The 13,072-nt window shown below is 40.5% G+C and overlaps 1 protein-coding gene across 1 annotated transcript; it reads left to right on the forward strand.

The window, feature by feature from the left end:
- Positions 1 to 667: 667 nt before the first annotated feature.
- On the forward strand, positions 668 to 3,551 carry LOC115896220 (transducin-like enhancer protein 4; the record flags this gene model as incomplete). The annotated part of the gene is made up of 4 exons (XM_030926593.1): positions 668 to 770; positions 1,098 to 1,195; positions 2,279 to 2,342; positions 3,508 to 3,551. Coding segments are annotated over exons 1-4 (245 nt in total), but the record flags the coding sequence as incomplete, so codon positions are not given.
- Between the last annotated feature and the right edge of the window lie 9,521 nt (positions 3,552 to 13,072).

A 13,072-nucleotide genomic window follows, 5' to 3' on the forward strand; every position in this document is an offset into this window, starting at 1 on the left:
GCCGCCGCGCGTTCCTGCCGCCCGTGTCACGCGAGACCCGGCGGGGGCCGGGACCGCCCGAGCCGCCCCTCAGACCGAGCCGGCCGCCTCTGCCGCCGCGGCCGCCTCCTCCTCGGGGCCATTAAAGCCAATGAGCCGCGCGCCTCTGCCGAGCGCAGCCAACTAAATCGGCTTGGATGATTCGCGACCTGAGCAAGATGTACCCGCAGACCAGACACCCGGTGAGTGCGGGCAGCGGGGCGCGGGCTCGCCGGGCGCTGGGGGATTCCTCGCGTCGCCCCCTGCGCACCGAGTTGTGTCTTTTGGCCGGAGGGGCGTGGAGAGCCGCCCGAAATCGGCGCCCCGCGTCGGGAGCCGCCCGCCAGCCATCACCCCCAACCCCCGGCGTGGTGGCCCTCGGAGGGGGTGCGGAGAGGCAATTGAGTTGTAGCCATTTTCTTATTGTTGTCTTTGAAGCCCCTGGAAGCCGCGCCGAGCCGTTTGCGGTCCCCGCGCCGCGACTCCTGGGGGGGGGGGGGGGGGGCGAGCGATGAAGGAGGCGCGACTCCGCGCCCGTGCGGGGAGGGCGCCCTCGGCGGCGGCGCTGCTGGGCTGGCTGCGGCTCGGAAGTGCGGGGCGCCGGCCCCTCGCGCCGCGGGCCCGCGGGGGCGAGCGAAGCGAGCGAGCGAAGAACGAGCCGAGAGGGTGGCTGCCGCCCCCCTCCTTCCCCGGCCTGACCGCAGCCCGACGCCATGGCGCGGGTACCCCCGACGGGCCAGTTTCGATTCCGGGTGAGGAGGGAGTGGGGGCGGCGCGCGGGTCCCTGGGCGCCTGTCTTTGGCCGGGGAGGGGAGATGGGGCTCGAACCCTTGGGGTCCGGGGCGCGGAGGGAGGGCTGCGGGCGGGAGTACGCGGAGGCCCGGGACCACCTCGAAACCAGCCCCTGTCTGGGCTGTTGGGCGCGAGGAGGGTTGCGGGAGAGAGAGTTTTAATCGCTCTTTGCTTGCGTGCGCGATGACCCCCCAAACTCCCCGCTAACGCCGCGTGGTATGTTTTCTCCGTTTCCCTGCTTCGCCTGTGATGTGGGCTAATTTAAATATTTTATTGTTGTTCTTCAGGCACCGCATCAGCCTGCTCAACCCTTTAAATTTACAATTTCCGAATCCTGTGATCGGATTAAGGAAGAGTTTCAGTTTTTACAGGCTCAATACCACAGGTAACGATATTGACTTTAGCTGATCCTCCTGTTTGCTTAGCTCTTGTCTCCCCCACAAATACACACAAACACCCTCCTCCTTTTTTGTGGGGGCGTCACAAAGGTATTATTATTTTTTTTCTCGGTGGGCAGAAAGGGCAAATCAAGGCCTCCTTCCTTAGGCAGGTGTAATAAATTAAACATTTCTTTTTTCTACCCTAAATAAAAAGAAGGCAGAACAATCGAAACTGGGGAGACTTGGAAAACGCTGAGGCCAAACTTTCGATATTGATTTATTGGGGCCAGGAGAATGAAAGGTTGGGGAGATTCTGAGGCCTTTTGACATCCTTGGTTCTTTATTACTCCGGACTTGGTTCCTTCTCACTTCTTTCTGCCATTCCACTGAAGAGCTGAGAGCCCAGGGAAGTCGGAGTGGGCGATTTCATTACTTTTATGCTGAAAAAAATGTTTTCATCTTATAGACGATTTTTAGACTTAGGGTGCCTTTGAGACATTTTTCTTTGGCTGGCTTTTTAATGATGCCTAATTCTTATTTCATAAATACAAGAACCAAAACAAGCCACTGAACCCGATTGACACTTTGCCCCTGGGTGGTGGTATTCCACTTGTCTGTGTGTTTTGGAGGGAAAAAAACAAGACATCATTCATAAGACATGCTTGATTCGTATTTCCATTAATCTGTTTGTAGAACATTAAAGAAACTCCCTTGTGACATTTTGGAGGACTTATTTGTGCTTGTATGTGCAGTCATTATTGAGGTTTATTTTCGTGTTTGTTTTATTAAGTGAATATTCAATTCTGGAGGAAGTTCCTGAATTAAACTGATTAGAGGATTTGTTTCCTTAAAACTTAATTAAAAAAAAAATCCTAAAAACAAAAACCACGTATACGATCCTTATTGAAGGGGCAAGTCCAGACTGGTTCCAGTGACCCCCTTCCTGAACTTCCCTTTCCATAATGATGGGGGTATTTATTTAAGATTGTTGATTTAGTTGTTTTTAAGTGAGATTTAAAATATGTGTTTAAAAGTTGAAGGATGTAAGTTAAGATCATTGTACTTAGAGTATCTTATGTCTTGAACAGTCTGAAGCTGGAATGTGAGAAACTCGCCAGTGAGAAGACAGAGATGCAGCGGCATTATGTCATGGTAAGAAAACCATGTCACAGATTCAAAGTGCCTATTAGTTTGGAATACCAAAAACAAGAATACGTTTAAATTGCTGGAGGCTGCAAGATAGATCAGTCACCCTGCCAGTGCAGTTGAAGTTGTGGGAATGTGTCTGTTAGCAACCTGTAATTCTAGAATGTTATTACCTGCCTTTGACAACTGGCTTTGATTGGAATTTTCAGAAAGTTCAGCCACATGGGGTATAATTTTCTGTGTTTTCTTTTTACAGATAGAAAAAAAAAAAAACAAAACCTCGTTTGTTTGTTTTGTTTAGTCACAAGCAAAAATGTTTCTGTGTTAGTGGTTTTCTTTGTTGTTTTATTGCTCTTGCTCCAAACAACTTTAGCCAGTTTTTCTGTATGCTGTTAACATTTTAATGTCTTATTTCTTTGAAAAGGAGTGATGGATAAGGAAAGACAGCAGACCATTTTTCAAATTTTTTTCTCTTTATGTTGCTATTACGTTTATATTTGCGTGTTTTCAATTTCTGTAGTGTTATATTGGTTTGAGGAATGTTGTAGTCTCCTGTATAACTGATTTATTCTGCCAGAATTTCTATGCCAGTTATACTACACATTCAAAAAACCAGATCTGCCTTTACAGAAGTATCATGAAGCATATTTTTATGATTGTCCAAGAAAGCTCCAGAATAACCCACTCATTTATTTTTCTATCTAGCTTTTTGCTTTAAATATGTGAATATGAGCAGTATACTAACAATCAGAAATCAAACTCTTAAGTAGCATCACCTTTTCCAACCTTCCTTTCAAAACATCAGCGTTTGTATGAGACATTCTTTGCTGTTAACTTGCCTGCTGTGCCTAGGAATTAAGAATCCGTAGGATACCAAATTTTCATCAGACTTTTTTGATGCATCTGCTTGGGATGTATAAAGACAACTGGAGATGTTAAGAATGCTGTGTTTGAATTTAATTTTCTTAGTTTTGTGAGTATTCTCTTTGAATTTGTGTCTTAAGGTGGTTAAAGATAGCGATGGGTTGTTGATTTATTGGCGTAGGTTATATGAAGATATTGGTTTAGGTGAGACTTTATGTTTGTTTCAGATTTACTTGGGCATTTTGAACAAACTAGGGAGATTGTTTGATGAAAGTCACGCATTTAATTGCTTTTCCTTCTTTGACAGTATTATGAAATGTCCTATGGGTTGAATATAGAATGCACAAGCAGGTAAGTTATTTTTTTATAACCATTTTAAATGACAGTAATACTGGGTATACTTTGAAAGAAAATTGTATGTTTTTGCAGTTTTATTCTGCAAGCCGTTGTGGCTACCTGTGTTTAAAAACTGGGTAGTGGAAGAAAATGCTGTTTTTCATGTGTGGCTCCCCATCTTTCTTTCATATTATCCTAATTTTTATAATTTAAAAATGTTATTTTAAAAAGTCAATACATATTAAACTTTGTACACTTTCAAAGCAGGATGCTAAATTTAAAATCCTCTTGTTATTCTGAAAGAGTTGCTTTATGTATTCTGGGCATTGCAAACTTGTCTTGTGAAAGAGCTTTCTTGGAAAATATTAAAAAGTGAAATTAAATTGTGTGGCGCCTTCGTAGGCTTGATGTGAAAGAATGGATAGAGGGTGAGCTGGGAGGATGAAAGTGAAATCTGTGGAGCTACAAAGGAAATTGATGTAAAATCCTTGTACTGGTCCCCTGAGGCTACTTACTTGGGTCTTACCAAGAACTATAACCGTTGCTTCCAAAATTTGTACAGAGTAATGAGCCTGACAGGAGGATGTGATAAGGTTCAAACATTGGTCTTAAAATCTAGCAATTAGTTCAGTAGCAAAAAAAAAAAAAAAAAAAAAAAAAAGATAATGATTAATCAGAAAGCACTGAGAGATATGACTCAAACAGCCTTCTTTTTGTGCAGGAGACTGAATAATAAAATGGGTTTGGCTTAAATTTCCTAGACAGAAGAATAATAGCACGTATATATATATATATAACACACACACACACACACACAAATATACATACATATATATAAAATGTTGTTTGGCAATAATAATTCCTCTAGGAAATATTTATTTTTGGTGATCTCGTAGTGGAAGTACTTCAGGTCTCATCAGCCATTTCAGAATAGGTATGTGTTTGCCTGCTGGGAAAAAGACAAGGGAAAACTTACTGCTTTTCATTTCTTGTTTATGGTCAAGGTGGATGTCATTACTTTCTAAGTTGAGAAAACATGAAATGAGCACATACTATTAGGCCTTCACTATTTATGGATTCTTTTTTGGCTATAGTTACTTTCCGCATGCTCAGAACATCCCCAGATAGTAGATCTTTAGAAGATGGCTGTTGGACAATAAAGGCAATCTGATGAATAGTATTTGAAAACAAAAAGTTGGAAAAAAATGAGATGTTGCTTACACTGAGGACTTTTAATTTCAGATACTGTTTTACTTTGCACGGTATTTGGTTATGTCAATATTAGCATTATAGTATAGTTTGAATGGTCTGTTGAAATTAAATTCTTATTTTGGCATCTTTGCCATTTCTGTTTAGATTAGTAATGTAAATATCTTCTGCTTAAACAAAATCTGTTCAGTCCTGATGGATGGACTTCTCTTAGTTCTACCTTACAGGAATAAATTACATGAGAGATACTGTTTGTTAATTATCTCATTACATTTCCTTGAGGTCTGGATCTTGTATGTGTCTCTTTCTTTGTCCACACCCCACTCTCCAAAATTAATTAGTGTCTTTTTAAAGATTGGACCAGATGATTAATTTAGTCCCTTTATTTCTCCTTCTGTATCTTGTTTACCCTAACCGCTTAGTTTCCAGGTCTCCTTGTACCATCTACATTTCTAAGAAGCACATAGCTTGTATTTGGCTGTATGTATTTCTTTTTCAAGGGGGTATATGAGAGCCCTTAATTTTACACATTTTATACCACTATAATTCTGTCATCTTCTTGTCCAGCTGGCCTCAAATGCCATCCATTTAAAATTGAGAACAGTACATTTTCCCTTTTTCTTTTGCTTTTAAATTCAATCATATCAAGAATCCTGAGGGCAGTTTATCACTTATGAAATACAGACAGCCCTGCAAACCACCTGCTTTTATATTTTCTTTCTTTCTCCCCCTTAAGCATAGAGGCATATCTGTCTTTATTTGTTTTCCTAGGCAGACAGCCTTAGTTCCTCTTAGCCTCTCTTCCAGATGTACTCGCTGGATACCCTTGTAATGGAAAGCAGCAATAATGCAGGGAAGTTGCCCTGTGGCATAATTGGGCCTAGTTCTCAAGATCGGGTTAGGTTTATTCACTTATTAGATTTGTGTCTCGAAGGGTTCAAGAGTAGGAGTCCCGGGAGTCCTTGGAAGTACCCTAGTAATTGGTGGCCCTGATATTTGAAACCTTTGTGTATTTTTTGGTTAACGTTCCTGTTCTTCTTGGCTGCTGCTAGCCACAGAATATTTATTTTTAGAGAAATTTTTCATTGGAACAGAAAATGATGGTTGTGATGGAGTCATGATTCTGTGACTTAGCAAATTGATAAAAGGATAAAAGTGTGAAGTGAAGACAAACAGGGTGGAGGTCAGTATTCTCCCTCCTCCCCTTCCTATGTGATGCTCATCATCAGTCACCCTGTGTTGATTCTGATAGAGAACTATAAAATGAAACCTATGGGGAATTTGTCATTCCGAAATGAAAGCTAATGTAATTAGTACCAATTAAAGTACATTTAGTAAATTGGATTTAATCTTAATTAAGCCTGCATAATGTTGCCAATTTTTAACAATTATGTTTGAGAACATAATTAATTTAAATTTTGGTAACTGAGTAAATAGCATTAGTCTGGTAGAATTAGTGGATTTTTTTTTAAAGGAGAACTTGGTGACATGACTTGGAATTGGAACATAAAATATGAATCTAAATTTCTGGTAATCTTTAGGATTGATAGAGCTAAGCAGATGAAGCAAAAAAAAAAAAAGTTAGGATGGAGTATTCTAGGCTATAATGGGAATTAATGCTGTGCCACTGTCTCAAGTTCTAGCATAAAAGTGAAGATGACAAATAGGACATGATTAGAAATGGCACATCTTTTAGTGTGACGTCTTCAAAATGGAATGTTTAAAAATGAAAGAACATAGGCCTTTATTCCCTAAGGATTTCCCTAAGTGTGCGGTTTTTGTTTTTTGTTTTGTATGAGACAACTGACCCAGGGTTTAGTTGTTAAGTTTTTCTGCTGATTGTTCTTCTTTGTAAATACAGCGACTTCTAAATGGGTCAGTGGTGATGGGGGCAGTGGGATGATGCATGGAGTTGCTGGCGTTACTAAATGCTGCTTGTTCCCATCTTTCACCTGTAATGCTGTCATTAAAGAAGTCCTCACTGAGGGACTCTGACAGCAGTGGTTGCCATTCTAAAAAGTGAGTATTGGCTATAGATTAGGAACAGTAGGTGTGTGAATTAAACCTATAGGAACTATAGATGGAGATGAACATACCACCTTTTGAAAAGAGGAGAGTGAGAACATCTATGCCTTCCTTATAGTTAATATTCTACAGTGTGAAAGCCTCTTCATTTGAATTTTAGTAATCATTAGGAAATTTTAGAAATCTGAAACACATAGAATCTGAAAGTAAGTACTGCACATTTTTGTATGTTTTATGTGTGGATTTTTATATGTATATGTATGTGTATTTTATATGTATGTGTATTATATGTATGTGTGTGTGTATATACATATATATGTATTTAATCAAAGCAAGAAAACTCCTGTTTCACTTAAAGCCATGTAAATTTTATTACGAGACTTGGGCCACAACCATTTGAGTGCTGCTAAAATATTAATTGAATAGAAATGAAAGGGCCTTGCCAACTGATAGGATATCATAATCATAGCCTCTTTGGTCGATGGTAAATGATGATAAATGACATTAGGAACCTTTTAGCAAACTGTAATAACTACAAGGAGGGAAGCAGTATGGATTTGCATTATATCTGATACCCTCTAGTACCAAGTGGATTGCCAATACTGCTTGTTTAGCATTTTCTAAGGGCAATAAGATATTGATTTCTGACTTACAAGGAACAGCTCTATTTTCACCATTGAAAAGTATTGCAGGTTGTTAAGAAGAAATTGACTTGAAGAGGCCGACTGCTGCCCATCATGGAGCAAATAAAGCAAAACTGCCGAAGCATGGTGGAGCAGCGAGACGGGCCCTCAGCAATTTGTTGCTATTAATTTACCATGCTCGACAGCAAATCAATCGGCATCTACTTCATCTGCTGGAGAAAATGCTGTCCAGGACAGATAAAAGGCTCGGCATGGTACAGAGAATAGACTGGATTGGCCAAAAGCAGGCTGCAGTTAATGTGTAAATAAGTGAAATCAAGGCCACTGTTGCAGAGGAAGCTGTTGTTAATTAGGTTGGTGTTTTTTAGTGAACTATTTTAGAAAGCAGCTAGGATTTGGAGAGTAAGAAGAGATTTATTGAGATTGAAGTAATATATGACTGGCATGACATTCTAGCCTTGAGTGTACTTGATTCTAGGGTGCAGTAAATTTATTTGGGGACACTGCTTGCTGTGGAGTTCGTCGAAAAAGTTTGATTTAGACCAAATTTCCCTTACAACTTTTATTTTTTGAACCTTGCCAGTTTTTTGCACATCTTCTGTCTTATTGTGTACTCTTAGATTTCGAAGAGTAGATGGAGGAGTAGGTGTTTTCGTATGGAGGCACAAATGTCTGTTGTATTCTTACCCAGTGCTTTTTTTTTTCAGAGATAGGTATAATTGAACTCTTGTATAATAGAGTGGACTATCATCGAAGATGGGGTGTTCTAGCTGAAAGTAACTAGTAAACAAAGGAAGATTTTGCTGACAGAACTTTGTCTTGCTTCATAAACATGAGGAAATAACAATCTAGAGGGCCTGAATAGTGGGCGGATACTACTAGACTATAAAATCTCAAAGACTGCAAGTGAAATTTTGATGCCTGCATAAACTTCAGATGCAATTATAAGATCGTGTGTGTGGGGGTGGGAAGGGTTCTTTTGTTTTTGGTGTTCATTAAGGTTTAAAGCCACCTTTTCTAATTTAAGATTATTTACACTCTGATAATATTCCACAATGAATGTTAACGGAGTGAAGGGTATTGGTGGTTTTCCCCCCCCCTTACTTCTCATTTGGGCATTTTAAAATAGGAAGCCAACTTCATTTACTCCTGTTTAGTAAATCTAAATGAGTGTGGGTTTTAAATTAGATTTTTTCCCAAAACCCTTCAGAGGATCTAGCTTTAGGGCAGTTGATAAGTAAGTGGAAGCACCTTGGGCAGCACCCAATGAGCTGTCCTTTTACTTCTCACAGCACCTGCACGGAAAGCAGATCTAGAGGATGAAATTTAACCTGTTAGGGTGTGTGTATGTTTTAGGGTACGTGTTTTCCGAATACTGTGGGGAGTTCCCTTTTTCCTTCTGCTATGATGGATTCTTTTGTCTTTCTAGAGATATCATAGGAGGATATCTGTGGATTTTTCACCTAAGACAGTGATTCTTGAGTGAAATTGGAATTTCCTTTCACTAGAAGTAAACGTTTATTACATGCCTGGCTTGCGCTTACCACTGATCTGGGCACACTGCCAAAATTCTTATCTTTAGTTCCCATAATGATCCTAAGAGAGGGATTATATCCATTCAAAAGTTGATTAAACAGGGTCAGCTCTGCACAAGGTGATACAGCTAATAGTCGGTGGATTCAGGACTTCAAATAAATGTACCTGGGAGGATATCTCCAGGGAGATGGGTTTGCCATGGGTTAGAGATTCAGGCCCCAGTTCATTCCTGGAATAGAGAGTCCCTGAACTTTAGGCTCATACGCAGAACCTCTTGAGTTGGGGGATTCTCTGCAACTGCCTAGAGTGCATGGATGGCTCAGCCTGCCCTCTGCATCCAGACTGCTTTCAGTGGGTGAGAGGGTGAGTTTGCTTTCACTTGGAATCTCCTACAGAAGGGCTAGGAGAGCTGCTTGCTTATCAAGATGGAATTTGCTTCCTCCCTAGGCAACCTATTTCTCATTTGTTTACAAACTTGTTCTTCTCTTTAACTTTTATCTTTTCCTGTGGCTTGTGAGAGTACCTACAGACAAGGGGCTGTTTGTTAATCACCATCTTGTGAGCTTTTGAAGGGGGAAGCTGGGAGGGGAAAATGTGATGTTTTGTAGCCTCTTTGTAGTTTAGAAAGAGGTTGGTAGATGCAGGAAATCACACAACTCAGTTTAAAATGAAGGCAGATGTTTTGCTTTTACTGTTAAAGGAATTTCTTTGCAGCATTCAAACAAAAGGATAGTTCCTTTTCACTGCCCCTTAATCCCTGCTGGATATTGTTTATTTTTATGTATTATTTTGATGGGCAAAGTTCTTTGTATCTAGGTATATGTCACTTTGAGCTGCCTAGCACTGATGGACCAGACTAATGAGCTACATCTCTAGGTGCTGTTGCAGCATTGGTGAAGGAGACAGTACAGGCACCAGCCCATTGTTCTTCACATTCTTCATTTAATCTTTGCTTTCCTAGAATATGTCTTTTTTATTTCTTCTTTTTTTTTTCTTGTGCTATAACATAGGTAGAGGAAACCAGTTGGGAATTAAAAGTTTTAAAAAATGCATTTATAAGTTATTTGTGTTTGTTTTAATGTGGCTTTTTTTTTTTTTTTGCCTTTGATATGGTTTGATGGTTTGGTTTACCACTTCTGGACAGCAATAATGTATTTGGTGGTTAGAGAAAAGAGGGACAGGGGTGTGAGTTCTGGAAGGCACTTTCTTGATCCCTCTACACACCCTCTTAAAATGACTTCAGCGTTCCAGCAGTGGTGGTAGATTCAGTAGTCCTATACTGGCTAAGTTATTACCAGTTTTGTAAGCCGGGCTGTTGGAGAGAAGCAGGGGGCAGCACATTTAGGCATGGGCAATGGAGTATTTACACTGATAATGACAGTTTGCAAGGCTTAGGACTTGTTCGAAGTAAGTACACTGCAAAGAGTTTATGAAATTATTACTCTAAAGGGGAAGGGCCTCAGAAGTTTTAGTCAAAAGCCGAAGTTAGAGCTGTTTTGTCTTTGCCTTCGTAATAGCTGTCAGTAGTAGTTGTTTTCTATCTGTGAAGAGGGATTTAGCTGGCATTCATCACCACAAATCTATATACTCTCTCTCCCAGTATTTATGCCAGGCTCTTGCTATTTCTATATCATTGAGCCAAAACTTATCCGTGGAGAGCTGCACTGTGTAACCCTTATTCCATCCAGGGGTGACACATGGGCAGGGTGTGGATTTTCTTAGCTGGTTCGTCAAAGAAGCAGAAGTACTCTGGGATACCCCTTAGGTACTCTGTCCTCTGGTGAGTGGATTGCATTGTCATCTCTTTTTGAGGATTTGCCCCCATGCACTTCAAGAATTGTACGGTGGAGGCAGCTTCTGCATTTCACGGAAAGGATAACTTCTCTCCCATGCAAGACGATACTCTATCCCCAACCTGGGCTGGCTGTGGTATGCTTGGGACCTCTGCAGGGCCCTGTTGCTTGCAGCAGCCTAGGCAAAGTGAGAGGTTGGGGAAGGAGGAGGAGGGATATTGGCTTTCTGATTTCTTAGCAGGCTTATTTAACTCATTATTATTATTATTGTAATTCAGGTTCTGTCCTAATTTTCTAACTATGTGTTCTGTTTCTGAAGATCTGTGGATGATTTTGATTACTGAATTTGAAACTGCAAGAAAATATAACTGGGAAGAATAGTCATAGTAGAAATTATGAGCACTAGTACTCTGTAACACCCTTTCTTTACAGAGAGCTTAAGGCATTTTATATGTTCTCTTTAATCTTCCTCATGTTCTGTAAAGCAGGTAGCAAGCTTGGATCCATGTATTTATTTAAATAGCTTCTGTCAGTGGAGTACCCAACAGTTTGCCAAGCAATGTCATTCTACTGGCCTCCTTTAACAGATGACACTGAGGCTTAAGGGCTTAAGAGACTAGCCCAGTGTCACAGTCAGGGAGGATCAGCACGCGGGTGGGGATACCAGAGTTCACGCAGGTCAGCGAATGCGCCCGAGGTTGCATAGTGAGAGTCACTGGCAGAAGAGGAAATAGTAGGTTTCTTGACTTCCCTTCCAGGGCTCCCTTTGCTGACCATGCTGTTTCCAAACAGCAAATAATGTGCTTGTTTCTGTAATGCGTTTGGCTTTCTGCAACATGAGGAGCATGGTGATGCTACTGGCAGTCCAAGAGTGTTACACTGTCATGTCTAGTGAGAGATCTGATCTGTGTTTGTGTTTGAGTACAGCTTCTCCCTCCCCTCCCTTCTACCCTCCCATTGCCTATGCCCTGCCCAAAGGGAGTCTAGGATCAGCAATATTGAAATAGAAAGCCAAGGTCCACTTTTAGAAAAGTGCTTCATAAAACTGGCTGTCTGGCATTCTGAACTGTACCATGCAAACACACTATATTAGATACATACCTGTTTATTGCCTGTCTCTCTCTTGTGCTAGATTGTAAGCTCCATGAAAACAGGAGCTTTCTTTGTTTACTGCTGTGTAGCTGGTGTTGAGCACTGTGCCTATCGCATAGTAGATGCTGGTGCGCAATAAAATATTTGGTGAATGAGAGAATAGCAGTTAGAGCTAGTGAAGAATATGTGTGATTTAATATTTTCAAGGGTGTATTTAGGTTGCAAGATAGATAACAAATACTGAATCTCAAGCATACTCAGGTGTGTGTTGTCTACTAGTTTGTGAAAAAGTGATACTTGGAAAGAGGAAGCAAAAGTAACCGAACTTGCTGTGCCTTTCAGGAACAAGTTAGTATAGCTGAAGTTGAATATATGTATTTTAGTATGTTGAGTCTGCCTTTTTAAAGATGAAAACATGAATCGTTCCGAACAGAATTTAAAATTCATTTTGAACATCACTATATCACTAGTCAGTGTTTAATCTGAAGAATTCTTTTACCTGTGGTTTGAATGAATGTGGGGCAATATCGATCTTGACTATATTGTGTTGTGTTTAGCTAACTTCCCTGCAAATCAGTAAAAAATGCAAGCTTTTAGTTCTTTTCAAGGGACAAGGAATTTTGAAAATGTCTTAGTTTTTTTTTTATTAGTAGAGATAGAATAATGTTGAAAGAATAGTAATCATAACTAAGCAATTTTAGATTGCTTATCGTGTCGATAGTATTTCACTTATTCTTAGAACCATCTTATGAAATTATAGTAGTAGTAGTATTTGCATTTTACGTATGCGGGGGCTGAGACACAGAGTTTAAATAGCTTGCTTGAAATCAGCTAGCCGGTAAAATAGATCTTGGGTTTAACTGAAGGTCAGAACGCTGGTATGATAGATATTTCTGCCTTATTCCAGTTGATATGTTTGGAATACTTCATCATCAGCTTTACTCCTCTCCCCAAATGCTTGACTGATTCCGGAGCCTCAGATTCTACTTCTGGCCTTGCTAGGAACCAGCTTTGTGGTATTGCTGAGTACCGTACCTTTAAGGGCCACGCTTTTCTCAGCTTTAGATTAGGGTATAAATGAACGCCAGAATCTCTTTTAACTCTTTTGGTTAAAATGACCATTTCGGTTTGGTTTGTTGCTGAGACCCAGTGAACAGAAATTGAGACTTTTTTTTTTTTTTTCGGTCTTAGAAAGTCTCTTTTAGCACTTACTTTCAGAATTTTTAAAATCCAAAAT

The sequence above is a fragment of the Rhinopithecus roxellana genome, unplaced genomic scaffold, assembly GCF_007565055.1.
Source record: "Rhinopithecus roxellana isolate Shanxi Qingling unplaced genomic scaffold, ASM756505v1 contig78, whole genome shotgun sequence".
NCBI lineage: Eukaryota > Metazoa > Chordata > Mammalia > Primates > Cercopithecidae > Rhinopithecus > Rhinopithecus roxellana.